The 18519-nt window shown below is 50.9% G+C and overlaps 1 protein-coding gene across 3 annotated transcripts in view; it reads left to right on the top strand.

Annotated features, from left to right (window-relative positions):
* Positions 1-18519, top strand: part of F8 (coagulation factor VIII) — a 154900-nt gene that overhangs the window by 95284 nt on the left and 41097 nt on the right. For 2 of the 3 annotated variants that reach the window (XM_051968893.1, XM_051968895.1), the window contains 5 exons: positions 68-223; positions 1487-1631; positions 2012-2160; positions 3284-3460; positions 5307-7660. In XM_051968893.1, the coding sequence (XP_051824853.1) occupies positions 68-223; positions 1487-1631; positions 2012-2160; positions 3284-3460; positions 5307-5462 (783 nt within the window). In that variant the 3' untranslated portion in view covers positions 5463-7660. Of the gene's footprint in view, positions 1-67; positions 224-1486; positions 1632-2011; positions 2161-3283; positions 3461-5306; positions 7661-18519 lie in introns of those variants that run through there. The other variant, XM_051968894.1, reaches the window with a different exon arrangement.

Raw genomic sequence — 18519 nt, 5'->3', positions numbered from 1 at the left:
TGATTTCCCCCAAACGATCCCAAGTGTTCAAGGGACAGAGTAAAATGAGATTCGGGCTTATTTGCAGGTTGACCTGTTACGACCAATGATTATCCATGGAATCAAGACCCAAGGAGCCCGACAGAAATTCTCTAGCCTCTACATCTCTCAGTTCACCATCAGGCATAGCCTTGACGGACAGACGTGGAAGAATTACAGAGGAAACTCCACTGGGACCATGATGGTGAGTAGTCACTCCTCACAAAAAGAGCCACGAAAATCCAGAAAAGCTTGAGGCAGAGATCAGGCACAAAGACAAGACTCCCGGCGCCTGTGCTGTGGGAATGGGGAGGCACAAGCAACGCCACTGAGAGGGATCTCATGAGAACTATCCCTCGGCTCGCTCCAGAGTTCCAGGCGCACATCCCCAGCTTCTTAGTGAGCATCCTCACCTCTGTCTCCTGTAGTTGGCTCACATGCTACATATCCAAAGCTGAACTCGTTCTTTCCCATAAACCCACCCCATCTTCCTAACTTCCTGAGTCAACTGTGGTCTCAGACACTTACTTGACCCTGGGCAAGTCACTTAGCAGTCTTTGCCTCAGTTTCCTCCTCTGTCAAATGAGAAGGAAATGACAAACTGCTCTAGTACCTGTACCAAGAGAAGCCCAGATGGGGTCAGGGAGAGTGGACGGGGCTGAAACGGCGGAAAACCTTCCCATCTGCAGGCCGGAGCTTGTCCCCTCTAGGCTAGAGCCCTGAATTGGGGAGCCCGCTGGGTGCTCCCCGGCTATGGGGGAGGGAGGTGGCCCTCGGCCCCTTTGGGCCTGCTTCTGGCGCCTCTGCCCAGTATGAGCCAAGATCGCTGCCAAGGTGGAACCCTGTGGCTCTTCACAGGGAAGGGGGATGGACGCGCTGCCTGTCTGCCTCCAAAGCACAGAACCCGGGTGTGAGTGAGCAGTTGTAGGGGGGAGGGAGAGGAACGAGGGGAGGGGGAAACTTCCTGAAGATTGGAGCGATCCTCACGTGCTGTGGGGAAGGTTTGTAGCAGCCGGGGGGCGGGGGGAGGGGGGGAGGGCTGTTGTTTGGAAGGAGATCCCTGCTCAGATCTGCGCTCTGCGATCTCCAAGTCAGAAGCAAGGGGGGAAGTGGGACCCCATGAGCGCTGCTTCTGCTGGGTTCGGTGACTGTCAGGATGAGCGCCTGGGGGAGGGGGCACGGGAGACGACCGTTTCAGGCACGAGCGCCTCCGGGGGCAGAGGCGGGGCAGAGGGAGCTTGCGTTGGGGCCGAGAACAGTGGGTGCAGGACGGGTCCGAGAGCTGTGACTCGGCTCCCCAAGTTGGGGTGGGGCTCCGGGGGCCTCTAGGCACGCGCCCGTTTGTTTGTAAGAGACCTTGGCCGGCCGGCCGTGGGCGTGGCCGTGGGAAGGGGTGGCTCGGGGTCCCGCGGGCTCCTGGGAGCCCTGGCCATTGCTTCGGGTCCCTTCTACACCCGGCCCCTTGCAGGTCTTCTTTGGGAACGTAGATGCCTCAGGGATCAAAGAAAATGCGTTCGAGCCTCCCATCATCGCCCAGTTCCTCCGCCTGCTGCCCTCTCACTTCAGCGTGCGAAGTACGCTGCGCATGGAGCTGCTGGGCTGTGAGCTGAACAGTGAGTCCCCCGAGCCCCCCATGAGGGACCTGGGTCACGGGGGTCCTGAGGGCGTGACCCGCGGGCTCCGCCAGCCCATCCCCCCCCCACCCCCGCTTCTGCGCTGCCGGTGCCTGGTATTTGGGGGCCTGGTAGGAGGCCTAGCCCATGCTCCCGTGATACAGTGGCACTGTGTGATCGCAAACCTCCCGGAGTTCTCCATGGTGCTGGACGTTTCCACCCATCAAAAAATAGCCCTGCCAAATTCCTTCTGTCACGAGGCCGTGATTTGGGGGAAGCACTTGTGTTTACCCCACATTTGAGCATCCAAAGAGACGCCGGGAGGGGCGGCGGCTGGCCACGGGCGCGAGACGGCCACTTCTGACCCCCGCCCCCTCCAGGCTGCAGCCTCCCCCTGGGTGTGGAAAACGGAGCCATCTCGGACGCCCAGCTCACAGCTTCGTCCCACAAGGCCAACGTGTTTGCCAACTGGGCCCCTTCCCGCGCCCGACTGAACCTCGAGGGCCGAACCAATGCCTGGAGGCCCCGGGTACGTAACTCCTGAAGGGGGCGGCCTGAAACACCCGTGGGGGGAGAGGGCGGGGGTGGGAGTCCCGGACGGGGCAGGTCTGTGGGAAAGCGCCGCCCTCCCCCCCACGCACAACGGAGCCAGCGGCCGCAGGCCCCTCAACCAGCTGCCTGACCCGACTGAGGCGCAAGGGAAGGCGTCGCTCCTGCAGCCCTGGGTGAGGGGAAGACGCGCAGCTTTCCCCACGGTGCCTCACCGGGGGCGGGGGCGGGCTTGCCTCGTCATTGCCGGCGACCCTCCGGCCAGTCCCCCAGCTTCTGGGGGGGAGGGGCTGCCTAACCCTCCACCCTGCCTCACCATCTTAGCTCCAGCTCCCTTCCCATCCCGCGCCCGCGGCCCCCGGGTTTTACCTCTGGGGAAAATCCTCCTCCGCACCAGACACTACGCTAAGCACTGGGCTGACAAAGAAAGGCTGTTCTCCCCTGGGGGACTCCCGATGCCAATGAATAAACAGCGTGAACTGGAGGCAATCCGCGGGCTGAGGCGCTAGCATTGGGGAGGCACTGGGGAAGGCATCCCGGAGAAGGCGGGATTTTCAGGAAGCCAGGAAGCAGAGATGAGAAGGAAGAGCATTCCAGGTGTGGAAAGCTGTGAGCAGGGTAAAACCTTCCGTGTCTGACTCAGGGGTGCTCTCCCCCCTCCCCCGGGTACTGTCCTCCCCTCCTCCCCTGAGGTGGCAGCCTGAGTTGGAGAAGCAAGGTCTTGTTGGAGGAACAACAGAGAGGTGGGTTTCCAGAATGGTTGCGGAGGATGGTGGGACGGACTGGAGAAGGTCAGCACCGCGTGGCCGTGGTGCCATGTAGATGGGCACAGAAGCGTGCTGGTGGAGAAGAGCCCGGCTGGCAAAGTGTCCCGAGTCGGAGCCCAGTCAGGGCTGAAGCTCTGGAGAGGGTGCTCTGTGATTTGGCCCCTATTCCACCCCTTGCTCCAAGGCCTTCTTAATGTGCTCCTTGGCTTTGGGGCTCCCTGGCAGTGTGTGTGGCAGCCCAGGAACGGAAACGGCCGCCTGAATGCCCGGGAGGCGCCAGGTTGACTTCAGGGGAGAGGGCAGTGGTGGCCAACGGCACGATCCGTCCTTCCGCAGGAGAATGGGCGAACGGAGTGGCTGCAGGTGGACTTCGGGAAGCTGATGAAAGTCACGGGAGTAACAACCCAGGGAGTGAAGTCCATCCTCACCAGCATGTACGTGAAAGAGTTCTTGCTCTCCAGCAGCCGAGATGGCAAACGCTGGACCTTCTTTCATCAGAATAACGAAGTAAAGGTACGTTGAGCTCTTGAGAAATGGGACCAAAGCCCCCGAGTCCGGTTGGAACAGGGCGCTCCGGGATACACCACCTAGTGGGGGACACGCAATGTCCGATCCCCATCAGCACAGCACTGGGGAGGGGACACGAGCACTAAGCACCTAGTATTATTATTATTATTATTATTATTAAGTGTGAAGCTTATCAAGTATTAAGCACCTACTATGTGTCAGGACTGGGCTAAGTGCTTTGCAGATGCCACTTCATTTGATAGAGGGGGGTGAGGGAAGTAAAGTATCATCCAGAAGCTGCTCTCTGGCATCTGAGGTCAGGCCTGGTGGCCTAAGGGGCCTAAACCAATGGGTTGTGAGCCCCAGCAAAGGGAAGGAAAAGGCCGGGATCCAGGATGGCTTTTGCCCTCTCCAGTGAGATGGGACTGCTCAGACTGGGGAAGCCACAGCCTCTGGCACCGCTCGGGAGGCCCCCAAGGACTGACCTGCCTGAGTGGGGAGTTCACTCCATTTCCTTTGCCAGTTAAGGAAGACTGATCAAGCATTTCCTCTAAGATCAGGATTGCCTCCTGGGGATTTTCTTATTGGATGCCTCTAGAAACCTGTCAGGGGAGGAAGCAAGTTTGAAAGGTCACTGGGGAGGAGTGTTCTGCCTAACAGATTTCATCTGCAGTAGAGTTTTGCTTCAGCTTAGGCTGGTCAGGGGTTTCTTTCCCCCTTTCCCCCTCTACCCTCCCTCTATTCCTCCCTTCTCCCTCCCCTGTCCCCCCTCCCCTTCTCTTCCTCCCTGTACCATTTGGCTGTAGGGCCCCTCTCTGAGGCCAGAGAATTCTTGAGCTCCTTTGCCTCCTGAGCAGCTGATCACTTTGCTTTAAGGGCCTGGGCTGCGATCTCCGCCCGTGGGGTCTGGAGCAGGGCTCCTCAAACTCCTTAAATAGGGGCCAGGTCACTGTGCCTCAGACTGTTGGGGCCGGACTTTAGTAAGGACAAAAACTATTGTTTTGTGGGCCTTTAAATAAATTTCATAGCCCTGGGGAAGGGGGATAATCGGCCTCAGCTGCCACATCTGGCCCGAGGGCCGGGGATTGAGGACCCCTGGTCTAGAGCTTCACTTCCCGAATCTGTACCATGAGGGCTGGACACGGTTCCTTTGGGGATGGCACGAAGTCCCCTCGTCCGATGCCTTGGGTTCTGCTGCCACATCCCAGAAGCACATCCCGACATCGACATCGCCCTGGAAATCATTAGACCCCCCCCCCCACGGTTCAGAATTCGAAACTGGGTCCTCCTGTAAAGGACACAAAAGAGGCGCAGAAATTAGGGAAGAAAATACCGCTTTCCAAACCAGAATTGGTCACTGAGCTTCTCGGAGGCTTCACTCGCCTCCTCTGGCAAACAAGGGCCCTGACCTCAGCCCTGAAGAGTCCTCGCGGTTTCTTTCTCTGACCCAGCAGGTCCCCGTAGGGAAAGTGGGGCCACTTCTCTAGGGCTCCCGTGGCCAATGTCCCCATCACCTCTTCCCCAACGGCTTCCTTTCAGACCCCAGTGGAGACAATTTAGGACTTTTGAGTTCAAGAGCAGTTCCCCTTTCTTCCCACGCAGCAACCCCAGGCCCATGCTTCCCGTGGGCGGGGGCCCAAGGGACCAGCCCCCCCAGGCCTCCTGCTGCCCTCGCGCAGGGGGGGGAGGGGAGCCCCGGGGATGGCCGCGCAGCCGGCCCCTCTCCCTTACCTCTTGGTGTCAGGTGGGGATGTCTGCCCGTCCTCCCGTTGCTCCCCCTTGGCCGTCGGGTGTCTGAAGCGCGCTGCCTGCGCTTCTCCCTGAGCAACAAGGCACCTCGTTTTTCTTTCAGATCTTTAAGGGAAATCGGGATTATTCCAGCCCCGTGGTGAACCCCGTGGAGCCTCCCCTGTTTGCCAGCCACCTGAGGATCCACCCCTGGCGCTGGGCCAACCACATTGCTCTGAGGGTGGAGGTTCTGGGCTGTGACACTCAGCAGCTGTCCTAAGGGCGTCAGCGTGGGACGCGAATGGCCCCTTCCACCACCCCCCCCCCCAGCTCAGCCACCCTGCGATGAGGGAGGTCAACATGGGCCTGAGATACTGCAGGGCAAGAAGGCCTTCTGGGATTGCTGACGACCTCTGGGCCCAGCCTAGAGAGGAGAAGAGAGGAGGGGGCCCCTCCCTCCCAGCTATGATTCCACTGCCTCCCAGCTGTGATCCCCCTCCCTCCCAGCTGTGATCCCCCTCCCTCCCAGCTGTGATTCCCCTTCCCTCCCAGCTGTGATCCTGTTCCCTCCCAGCTGTGATCCCGCTGCCTCCCAGCTGTGATCCCCCTCCCTCCCAACTGTAATCTTGGATCTTGGCCTCCCTCACCTGGAACAGGGCAGCTTAGCCCAGAAGAATAATCCAGATTGGGGAGGAAATAAACTGTGCAATGGGGGCTCGCCTGTTTTGGGGGGTAGCTGAGGGCTGGGAGGCGGATTATCTGTGACTTTCTAGCATCCCATTAAACATCTCTGCAAAGTGGGTCCTGCTGATTCATGTCCCGCCAGCTGGCTCATATGTAATGGGGACAAACTGCAACCATTCCCAGGAAGATCAGGAGTGAAACAAGGTTGCCCACTATCACCATTACTATATAATATTGTATTAGAAATGCTAGCTCTGGCAATAAGAGTTGAGAAAGAGATTAAAGGAATAAGAATAGGCAATGAGGAAACCAAATTATCACTCTGCTGATGATATGATGGTATACTTAGAGAACCCCAGAGATTCTACTAAAAAAAAGAAAAAAATGATTTTCTTCAGGTTCTGTTTTTATCTTATCCAACTCTCTGCTGACCTCTGCCCCCCTCTCTCAGTGCTTTGAACTTTGGATCGCTGCCATCTTCCTGTGTATCTCTTCCACTTGAGCTCTGAGCCACCTGTTGGCTCTTCCACGTATTTTTTCTTTCAGCCTGTTACATGCCAGATGGCTACCCCTGATCTCCATGTTTGATTTCCTTTGCTGATCTCCACGAAAGATTTCTTCCTTTGATGTGATGGCTGCATGCTGTTCCTTTCACTTTTTCCTCCTTCTCTCCTAGCTTCTGATCTCTTCCCATTGGTGTTCCTGTGGATCGTTTCTTTTATTCTCCCCACATTATGCTCTTTCCTGCCGCCTCCTCTTCTAAGACTTCTGAGTCTAGAGCTCTGTCATCTTGCTGTGATTCCCTGTCCCTAACCTCCATTGGGGGTCTCTGCCCCAATCTGCCTGTTTTCTGCTAATCCTATTATTCCCTCCTGCCTTACCCTAAGCTCCTGATCTTTTCCTTCTCATCTTCTTGTGAATCCCAGTCCTGCAGGTACCTGTCAACTTTCTCCCCCAACAGTCGTTTCTTCTGATGCCTTGGCTCCAGATCCCTGCCCGCCCTCTGCGTGTGCAGCTCTGCTATCGATCTCCACGGGGTGTCCCTCCCTCGATCCCTTTGCTCCTTGCAGTCCCTTTCAGAGCTCCTGATCTACTGCTTTTGATCTTCCTGTTGACCAGTTCTTAGATCTTTCCTCACTATGTTGTCTTGTGCCATTTTGTGTATCAGTGCTTTGGAGTGTAGTTTTCCATCGGCACCCTTTGAGCATTTCCCCCTCTTCTTCATGGGGGTCTGTACTTCCATCTCTCTTCCCCCTTTCATCCCTTTCAAATTTCAATTATTATTTACTGAGGCACTTGGTGTCTTTCAAATGATTTTCCTCTGGTTCTTTTCTTTTTATCTTCTCCCACTCTCTGCTTTCCTCTGCCGCTCTCTTTCAGTGATTTGGACTCTGAATGGTTGCCTTCTCCCTGTCCATCTTTCCCCTTGAGCTCTGTACAACTGTTTCCATTTCCACCGTTTTTCTTCCTCACTACTGTACTTCAGACCTTTATCTGTAGAGGGCTGAAACTTTTGAGTCGTTGCACTGAGGTCGGTTGAAGCACTTAGGGTGAATTACCAATTGGACAATACTCTATGGGCATGTGCTTGGAAAATGGCCCTTATCACTATCCTGTGCTGGCTCGATGATTGGTGTATACAGAGGATTGTAGGAGGGACTAGGGGGTGGAGGAAGACGAGCCATGGTCATTCTTAGCAGTAGAGGAGGAAAAAGGCGGTCATGGGGATTCTGCTTCCATCATGTTCAATCCTGAGTCTAAAGACCAAGAATAAAGACTAAGGACTTTTGCTTATCCTGACTCCGCCTGATTCTGGGGTGTCTGGGGTGCTAGCGTAGTCGTCACATTTATTTCAATGGAGCATTTCTTCCCCTGATCTGTCACCTGCTTTCACCTTTCTTTTCCCTCCCTCCAGCTCCTGATCTCTTTCCATTGATCTTCCTCTGGACCTTTTCCTTTGATCTCCCCCACTTTCTTCTGTTTCCCCCACCGCTTCTTACAGTACTTTGGACTCTAGATCTCTTTCATCTCCCTGTTGATGTCTGCCCCTGCATGGGGACATGGGGGGTTTCTGCCTCGATCTCTCTGCCCCCTGCTATCCCTTACAAACTTTGCTTCCCCCTCCAAGTTCTTAATTATTTCCCCCCTGATCTTCCTGTGGCTCTTTTCCTTTGATCTCCAGCCACTCTGCTGTCCCCTACAACCTCCTGTCTTAGTACTTCAAACCCTAGCCTCTTGGTCATCACTTTTGGATTTTTTAACCTGATCTCTACGGGGATCTCTGCCCTGGTCTCCATGACCCTTGCTGTTCCTTTCACTTTCTCCTCCATCTCTCCGAGCTCCTGATCTCTTCCCATTGATCTTCCTGAGGATCTCTTCTCCCAGAAGTCCCTACTGGCTGTTGCTTCCTCAAACATTGTATTCCTGTTCGTTGGATTCCAGATCTCTTCCCCTCATCTCTTTGGGGAATGTCTTCCCCTGATCTCCATGGAGGATATCTTCCCCTAATCTGACTGCCCTTTGCTCTTCCTTTCACCTTTCTCCTCATCTTGGAGCTCCTGATCTGCCCCCTGTTGTCACTTTCAATTTTCTCCTCCCTTTTCCTGAACTCCTGATCTCTTCTCCCTCATCATCCTGTGGATCTTTTTCTTTGATTTCCCCCCGTCTGCTGTCCCCTGCCATTTCCCCTTCCAGTACTTTGGACTCTGGGTCTATGTCATCTCCCTGCGAATTTCTGCTCCTGGTCCCTGTAGGGGGTGTCTGTACCTGACCTCCCTCCCCCCTGCTGTCCCTTTCAACTTTCTCTTCCCGCTCCCCAAACTCCTGCTCTCTTGCCATTGCTCTTCCTATGGAACTTTTCCTTCAATCTTCCCCCATTCTGTTGTCCCATACTACCTCCTTTTCCAGTACTTTGGGCCCCAGATCTCTGTCATCAACCTATGCATCTCTTCCCCTGTGTTCTATGGGAGTTCTCTGCCACGATTTCCCTGCCTCATGCTGTCCCTTTCAACTTTCTTCTCCCTTTTCTTTAACTCTTAATCTTGTCCCATTGATCTTCTTGTTGATTTTTTCTTTTGATCTCCCTGAACTCTACTTTTCCCTACCACCTCCTCTCCCAGTACTGTGGCCTCTAGATCTCTGTCATCTCTCTGAGAATTTCTGCCTCTAGTCTCCATCGGGGCTCTCTGCCCCAGATCTCCCTGTTCCTTGCTATCCTATTCAAATTTTGCTTCCCTTCCCCTGACCTCCTGATCTCTTCCTTTGATCTTCCTGTGGATCTTTTTTGATCTTCCCACACTCTGCTTCCTCTTGCCACTTCCTCTTCCAGTACATTGGACTCTAGATCTCTTCCCCTGATCTCTTACTGGGTTTCTTCCCCTGATTTCCATGTGGGTACTGTGTCCCAGATTTCCCTGCTCCCTGCTATCCTTTTCAGCTTCCCTTCCCTTCCCCTGAGCTCCTAATCTCTTCCCATTAGTCTTCCTATGAATCTTTTCCTTTGATCACCCCCCCCCCCCATTCTGCTGTCCCCTGCCATCTCCTCTTCCAGTACTTTGGACTCAAGGACTCTGTCATCTTCCTGTGGATCTCTGCCCCTGCTCTCCATAGAGGGTCTCTGTACCTGATCTCCCTCCGCACTGCTGTCCCTTTCAATATTCTCTTCCTTATCCCCAAACTCCTACTCTCTTCCCATTGATCTTCCTATGGATCTTTTCCTTTGAACTCCCCCCACTCTGCTTTCCCCTATTACCTCCTTCCCCAGGTACTTTGGATCCCAGATCTCAGCCATTACCCTTTGCATCTTTTCCCCTGTTCTCCATGGAGGGGGGGTGTCTGCCCCATTTTCCCTGCCTCATGCTCTTCCTTTCAACTTCTCCCTTTTCCTGAACTCCTAATCTTGTCCCATTGATCTTCTCTTGCCCTTGACCTTCCTGTGGATTTTTGATCTCCACATACTCTTTTGCCACTTTTTATTCCAGTATGTTGGACTCTAGATCTCTTCCACTGGTATCTTAGAGGCTTTCTTCTTCTGATCTTCCTAGGGGGATAACTGATTTCCCTGTCCCCTGTTATTATTTCAACTTTCTCCTCCCTTATGAAGCTCCCTTGGAGCTCTTCATCTCTTCCCTCTGATCTTCTTCTGGATTTCTGTCCCTGATCTCCCTGAACCTGTTGCCCATTATAAACCTTTCTTCCTGCCCCTTGGACTCCAGAACACTTTCCCTGATCTATTGGGGGGTTTCTTCTTCTTAGCTGACTGCACCCTGCTATTCCTTTCATCTATCTCCTTATCCTCAAGTTCCTGATCTGTTCCCATTGATCTTCCTGTGAATCTTTTCCTTTGATCTCCCCCCACTCTGCTGTCCCCTACCACTTCCTATTTCACTACTTTGGACCACAGATCTGGGTCATCACCTGTGGATCTCTTCCCCTGTTTTCCCTGGGTGATCTCTTGCCCCGATCCCCCTGCCTCCCGCAATTCCTTTCAACTTTGTCCACCCTTACCCTTGGCCTCCAGATCTTTTCCTCAATCTCTTTGGGGGGAAGGGGTCTTCCCCTGATCTCCACAGTTGATATCTTCCCCTGAGCTCCCTGTCCTCTGCTTTTTGTTTCAACTTTCCCCTCCCTTCCCTTGAGCCATTGATCTCTTCCCCCTGATCTTCCTTTGGATTTCTGCCCCTGATCTCGCTGTAACCTGTTACTCCCTATCAATTTTTCTTTCTGTCCCTTGAACTTCAGATATCTTACCCTGATCTCTTTGGGATGTTTTTTCCCCTGTTTTCCATGGGTGGTCTCTTCTCCCTGATGCCCCTGTCTCCTGTGATTCCTTTTAACTTTCTCCTCCCATTTCCTGAACTCCTAATTTTGTCCCATTGACCTTCCTGTAAATCTTTTCTTTTGATCTCCCCGAACTCTACTGATTCCTAGCAGCTCCTCTTCCAGTACTGTAGATTCTAGATCTCTGTCTGACATCTCCCTGTGAATCTCTGTCCCTGTTCTACATTTGGTGTGTCTGCCCCCATCTCTCTGCCCCCTGCTATTCCTTTCAACAATGCAGAAAAGATTAGAAGGGAAGCAATAAAGTGGGAAAACATTTTTTATATTCAAGGGTCCTGATAAAAGCCTCATTTCTAAAATATGTAGAGAATTGACTCAAATTTATAATAATTCAAACCATTCTCCAATCGATAAATGGTCAAAGGATATGAACAGGCAATTTTCAGTGAAGAATTAGAAACCATTTCTCGTCATATGAAAAGATGCTCTAAATCATTATTGATCAGAGAAATGTAAATTAAGACAATTCTGAGGTATCACTATGCACCTCTCAGATTGGCTAAAATGACAGGAAAAGACAATGATGAATGTTGGAGGGAATGTGGGAAAACTGGGACATTGCTACATTGTAGGTGGAATTATGAATAGATCCAACCATTCTGGAGAAAAATTGGGAACTCTGACCAAAGAGTTATCAAACTGTGCATACCCTTTGACCCAACAGTGTTACTAGTGGGCTCATATCCCAAAGAGATCTTAAAGAAGGGAAAGGGACCCATATGTGCAAGAATGTTTGTGGCAGGTCTTTTGGTAGTGGCCAGAAACTGGAAACTGAGTGGATGCCCAGCAATTGGAGAATGGCTGAATACACTGTGGTATATGAATGTTATAGAATAGTATTGTTCTGTAAGAAATGACCAACAGGATGACTTTAGAGACTTACAAGATAGAGACTTAGATGACTGGAGAGACTTACATGAACTGATGTTAAGTGAAGTGAGCAGAACCAGGAGATCATTATACACGGCAACAACAAAATTATACGATGATTAATTCTGATGGACATGGCTCTCTTCAACAATGAGATGAACCAAACCTGTTCCAATGATCTGTGATGAAGAGAGCCATCTACACCCAGAGAGAGGACTGTGGGAACTGAGTGTGGTCCACAACATAGCATTTTCACACTTTGTTAATGTTAACTTGCATTTTACTTTATTTTTTCTGGTTTGATTTGATTTTTCTTGTGTAGCAAGATAATTGTATAAATATGTATGCATATATTGGATTTAACATATTTCTACTATGTTTAACATAAATTGGACTACATGCTATCTGGGGGAGTGGGTGAGGGAAGGAGGGGGGAAATTGGAACTCAAGGTTTTGCAAGGATTAATGTTGAAGAATTATCCATGCATATGTTTTTTTAATTTTAATTTTAATTTTTAATTTTATTTTTTAATGACTTTTTTATTGATAGAACCCATGCCAGGGTAATTTTTTACAGCATTATCCCTTGCATTCACTTCTGTTCTGATTTTTCCCCTCCCTCCCTCCACCCCCTCCCCCAGATGGCAAGCAGTCTTTTACATGTTGAATAGGTTACAGTATATCCTAGATACAATATATGTGTGCAGAACCGAACAGTTCTCTTGTTGCACAAGAATTGAATTCAGAAGATATAAATAACCAGGGAAGAAAAACAAAAATGCAAACAGTTTATATTCATTTCCCAGTGTTCTTTCTTTGGGTGTAGCTCATGCATATGTTTTGAAAAATAAGCTTTAATAAAAAAAAAAAAATCTCTTCCCTTCTCCTGAGTTTCTGATCTCTTCCCATTGACTTTCCTGTGAATCTTTTCCTTTTATCCCCCCCCCCCCCCATACTACTATCCCCTGCCCTCTCCCATCACTCTAGATCTCTAGATCTGTTATCTCCTTGTGATCTGTGTCCCTGGTCTCCATGATAGGTTTCTGTCCCTGATCTGTCTCCCCTTTGCTGTCCCTTTCATCTTTTCCCGCCCCCCCATCACCTTGAAGCCTATTGCTTCCTACAATCTTTTCTTCCTGTCCCCTCAACTCCAGAAATCTTCCTCTGATCTCCATGGGGGATATCTTCACCAGATCTCCCTGCCCGCTGTTGTTCGTTTCAACTTTCTCCACCCTTACCTTGAGCTTTTGATCTCTACCCCCGATCTTCCTGTGGATCTCTGCCCCCTAATCTGCCTTTAACCTATTGCCCCCTACAACTTTGTATTGCTGTTCCTTGGACCCCAGATCTCTTCCTCACTGAAGAGATGTGTGTGTGGTTTCTTTTCCTGCTCTCCATGGGGGATTGCCTCCCCTGATCTTCCTGCCCCCTGGCGTTCCTTTCATTTTTCTCCTCCTTATCCTTGAGCTCCTAATCACTGTCCCCTATAACCTACTCCAGCGCCTTGGACCCCAGATCTCTGTGGATCTTTTCGCCTGTTCTCCAAAGGGGGTTTCTGCCCTAATCTCCCTGCCTCCTACTGTCCCTTTCAACTTTCTTCTTTTCCTGAATTCCTGATCTTGTCCCATTGATATTCCTGTGGATCTTTTCTTTTGATCTCCCTGCATTCTGCTGTCCCCTACCACCTCCTCTTCCAGCTCTGTGGACTCTAGATCTCTGTCGGACATCTCCCTTAGGATCTCTGACCCTGATCTCCATTGGTTGTGTCTCCATTTATCTGCCCCCTGCTATTCCTTTCAACTTTCTCCTCCCTTTTCCTGAGCTGATCTCTTTTCCTTTTCCTTTGATCTCTCAGGTCACTCAGTTTACCTAGAGATGATGTAGTGAGGTCACAGAGTTATGATTTTTTATTAACAAATTTTGATTTGTATAACTATGTATCCAGGATTGAATAAAAATTCTCCCTTTACTCTGCTGTCACCTCCTCTTCCAGTACTATGGATTCTAGCTCTCTTTTCTGTCATCTCCCTATGAATCTCTGTACCTGGTCTGGGGAGGGGGGGGCAGGGGGATTCTGCTTCGATCTCCCTAACCCCTGCTGTTCATTTCAACTTTCCCCTCCCTTACCTTGAGTTTTGGATCTCTTCCCCCTGTTCTTCCTATGGATCTCTGCTGCAACACGTTGCCTCCTACAACCTTTTTTCCCTGTTCCTTGGCCTCCGGATCTCTTCCCCTGATGTCTTTTGAGGAGGGGTTCTATTCCTGATCTCCATGGGGTATAACTTCCCCTGATCTCCCTGCTGCCTGCTGTTTATTTCAACTTTAACCTCTACCTTGAGCTCCTGATCTCCTCCCTCGATCTTCCCATGGATCTCTGCGCCTGAACTGCCTGCAACATGTTGCCCTTTGAACCTTTTCTTCCTGCTCATTGGACTCCAGATCTCTTCCCCTGATCTCTTTGGGCGGTTTCTTCTCCTGATCCTCAAGGGGCCTCTTTTGCTCTGATCTGACTGCTCCCTGTTGTTCTTTTCACCTTTTTCCTCCTTATCCCAGAGCTTCTGATCTTCTTGTGGATCTTTTCTTTTGATCTTTCCCCACACACACACTCTGCTGCTGTCGCCTAGCACTGCCTATTTCAGTACTTTGGACCCCAGATCTCTGTCACCACCCTGTGTATTTTTTCCCCTAGTCTCCATGGTGGGTGGGTGGGTCTATGCCCCGGTCTCCCTGCCCTTCTTTCCCTTGCAACTTTTTCCTCCTTTTTTCCTGAACTCCTGATCTCTTCCCCCTGATCTTCTGGAGTATCTTTTCCTTAGATCTCTCCCACTCTGCTATCCCCCTCCCACCTCCTGTTCCAGTACTGTGAACTCTAAATCTCTGCCCTCTGTGTGAATCTCTACCCTTGTTCTCCATTGGGGGTCTCTGCCCCAATCTCCCTGCCCTCTGCTATTTGTTTCAACTCTTTCCTCTGTTACCCTGAGCTCCTTATTTCTTCCCCCTGATCTTCCTATGAATCTCTGCTCCAGATTTCCCTGCAACCCCTTGCATCCTGTTTTCTTCCTGTCCCTTTGCTTTGACTGCAGCTCTTTATCCATAATCTCCCTGTGGATCTCTGCCCCAATCTCTTCCCCTTGTTCTTCCTGTGGATCTTTTCTTTTGATCTCCCCACAGTCTGCCCCGGATCTCCCTGACCCTTGCTACCCTTTTCAAACTTCTCTTACCTTGCCCTGAGCTCCTGATTTCTTGATCTTCCCACACACTCTTGTCTCCTGCCACCTCCTCTTCCAGTACGGTGGACTCTAGATCTCTTCCCCTGATCTCTTAGAGGGTTTCTTCCCCTATTTTCCACAGGGGTTCTCTGCCCCGCTGTTCGTTTTAACTTTCTCCTCCTTTTTCCTGAACTCCTGATCTCTTCCCCTGATCTTCTGGAGTATCTTTTCCTTAGATCTCTCCCACTCTGCTATCCCCTCCCACCTCCTGTTCCAGTACTGTGAACTCTAAATCTCTGCCCTCTGTGTGAATCTCTACCCTTGTTCTCCATTGGGGGTCTCTGCCCCAATCTCCCTGCCCTCTGCTATTTGTTTCAACTCTTTCCTCTGTTACCCTGAGCTCCTTATTTCTTCCCCCTGATCTCCTATGAATCTCTGCTCCAGATTTCCCTGCAACCCCTTGCATCCTGTTTTCTTCCTGTCCCTTTGCTTTGACTGCAGCTCTTTATCCATAATCTCCCTGTGATCTCTGCCCCAATCTCTTCCCCTTGTTCTTCCTGTGGATCTTTTCTTTTGATCTCCCCACAGTCTGCCCCGGATCTCCCTGACCCTTGCTACCCTTTTCAAACTTCTCTTACCTTGCCCTGAGCTCCTGATTTCTTGGATCTTCCCACACTCTCTTGTCTCCTGCCACCTCCTCTTCCAGTACGGTGGACTCTAGATCTCTTCCCCTGATCTCTTAGAGGGTTTCTTCCCCTATTTTCCACAGGGGTTCTCTGCCCCCTGCTGTTCGTTTTAACTTTCTCCTCCTTTTTCCTGAACTCCTGATCTCTTCCCCTGATCTTCTGGAGTATCTTTTCCTTAGATCTCTCCCACTCTGCTATCCCCCTCCCACCTCCTGTTCCAGTACTGTGAACTCTAAATCTCTGCCCTCTGTGTGAATCTCTACCCTTGTTCTCCATTGGGGGTCTCTGCCCCAATCTCCCTGCCTCTGCTATTTGTTTCAACTCTTTCCTCTGTTACCCTGAGCTCCTTATTTCTTCCCCCTGATCTTCCTATGAATCTCTGCTCCAGATTTCCCTGCAACCCCTTGCATCCTGTTTTCTTCCTGTCCCTTTGCTTTGACTGCAGCTCTTTATCCATAATCTCCCTGTGATCTCTGCCCCAATCTCTTCCCCTTGTTCTTCCTGTGGATCTTTTCTTTGATCTCCCCACAGTCTGCCCCGGATCTCCCTGACCCTTGCTACCCTTTTCAAACTTCTCTTACCTTGCCCTGAGCTCCTGATTTCTTGGATCTTCCCACACTCTCTTGTCTCCTGCCACCTCCTCTTCCAGTACGGTGGACTCTAGATCTCTTCCCCTGATCTCTTAGAGGGTTTCTTCCCCTATTTTCCACAGGGGTTCTCTGCCCCCTGCTGTTCGTTTTAACTTTCTCCTCCTTTTTCCTGAACTCCTGATCTCTTCCACCTGATCTTCCTGTGGATCTTTTCCTTTCATCTCCCTCCCACTCTGGTTTCACCTGCTGCCTCCTCAGTACGTTGGTTTCTAAATCTATCATTTCCCTGTGAATCTCTGCCCTGCTCTCCCTTTCCCCTGTTCTTCGTTTCAACTTTCTCCTCCATGACTCAGCTCCTGATCTCTTCCCCCTGGTCTTCCTGTGAATCTCTCTCACCTGATCTCCCTGCAAACTGTTGCCCCCTACAAGCTTTTCTTCCTGTACTTGGACTTCATATCTCTTCCCCTGATCTCTTTGGGATCTTCCCCTGGTGTCCCTGCCTCTGCTGTTCGTTTCAACTTTTTCCTTCATTACCTTATGTTCCTAATCTTTCCCTCTGCTCTTCCTCTGAATTTCTGTCCTGGATTTCCCTGCAATGTCTTGCCCCTGACTACCTTTTCTTTCTATCACTTGCACACCAGATCTCTGTCCGTTATCTCCCTGGGAATCTCCGGCCCCGATCTCCACAGGGGGTCTCTTCTCTCAAATTCCTCTTCCCTTTCTCTGAGCTCCTGATCTGTTCCCTTTGTTCTTCCTGTGGATCTTTTTCTTTGCTCTTCCCACACTCTGCTGTGTCCTGTCACTTCCTCTTTCAGTACGTTGGATCTCTTCCCCTGATCTCTTAGACGGTTTCTTCCTCTGATCTCCATGGGGGGGGGGGGGGGCTGTGCCCCAGATCTCCCTGCGCAGTTATTCCTTTAAATTTCTCTAGCCTTCCCATGGGCTTCTGATCTCTTCCTGTTGTTCTTCCTGTCGATCTTTTTTGATATCCCCTCACTCTGCTGTTCCTGCCCACTTCCTCTTCCAGTACTTTCGACTCAAGATCTCTATCATCACCCTGAGGATCTCTTTCCCTATTTCCCTGTGGATCTGTGGCTTTGTTCTCCATTGAGGGGTTTTCTGTCCCTAATCTTCTCCCCCCTGCTGTCCCCTGTAACTTTCTCTTCCCTTACCATGAACTCCTGATCTCCTTGCAGCCTGTTGTCTCCTAACGACGTTTTCTTCCTGTTCCTTAGACTCCAGATAGCTTCCCTTGATCTCCTTGGTTGATTTTTAACCCTGATCTCCATGGGGCATTTCTTCCTCTGATCTGACTGCCCCCTGATGTTCCTTTCACTTTTTTCCTCCTTATCCCCAATCTCTTCCAGATCTCTTCCCATTGATCTTCGTGTGGATCTTTTCCTTTGATCTGCCCTGATTCTCCTGTCCCCTACCACCCCCTATTCCAGTACTTTGGACCCCAGATCTCTGTCATAAGCCTGTGGAATCTCTTCCCCTGTTCTCCATGGAGAATCTCTGCCCTGATCTCCCTGCCCCTTCTTTCCTTTTCAACTTTCTTCTTTTTCCTGAATTCCTGATCTCTTCCCCCTGATCTTCCTGTGGATCTTTTCCTTTGATCTCCCTTCACTCTGCTTTTTCCCGTTACCTCTTTTTCTAGTACTTTGGACTCTAAATTTCTGTCTTCTCTTTGTGAATCTCTATCCCTGGCGTCCATGTGATGTCTCTGCCCCAAGAAGAGGAAAAGGAGGAGGAAGAAGAGAAAAGGTAGGAGAAGGAGGAGGAAGAGAGAGGAAGAAGAAGAGGAAAAGGGGAAGAGTAGGGGGAGGAGGAAGAAAGAGGAGAGAGATAGGAAGAGGGAAAAAGAGGAGGAAGAAGAGAGGGAGAAAAGGGAAGAGCAGGGGGAGGAGGAAGAAGAGGGAGAGAAAAGGTAGGAGAGGGCAGAGGAAGAGAGAGATAGGAAGAGGGAAGAAGAGGAAGAGAGGGAGAAAAGGGAAGACGGAGGAGGAGGAAGAGGAAGAGGAGGAGGTTCTTAAATTGAGGCTAAGGAGATTCTCTAAGACACAGGAAGGATGGAGCACATTCTAGGTTTGGCGCATAGGGTAAGACTTGCCAGGAAATGTTCAGTGTTTGCAGGGGGGAACCTTCAGACTGAGGAGTTGGGATTTGATCCTAAGGGTAGTAGGGATCCCCTGAAAATCCTTGAGCACAGGAGTGACATAGAAGGTAGGTAGGACACCAGGTTCATCCACTGGATGATGGACAGGGCTCAGATCACCGGCTTTTTTCACCAGATGAGATCATACTGATAGAGCACTTAGCTCAGAGCCTGGTGCACAGTAGGCCCTGCAGAGATGCTTATTCCCCACCAAGATCTTTCTCTGAGCATCGATCCATCCAGGTTTTTTGGAGTCCTATAGTTACCTGCTCACCACATGGCTGTTTTCAGGGCCGAACCAATG

This window comes from Antechinus flavipes, chromosome X (genome assembly GCF_016432865.1).
Source record: "Antechinus flavipes isolate AdamAnt ecotype Samford, QLD, Australia chromosome X, AdamAnt_v2, whole genome shotgun sequence".
Classification (NCBI taxonomy): domain Eukaryota; kingdom Metazoa; phylum Chordata; class Mammalia; order Dasyuromorphia; family Dasyuridae; genus Antechinus; species Antechinus flavipes.
This window is presented reverse-complemented; position numbering and strand designations above follow the sequence as displayed.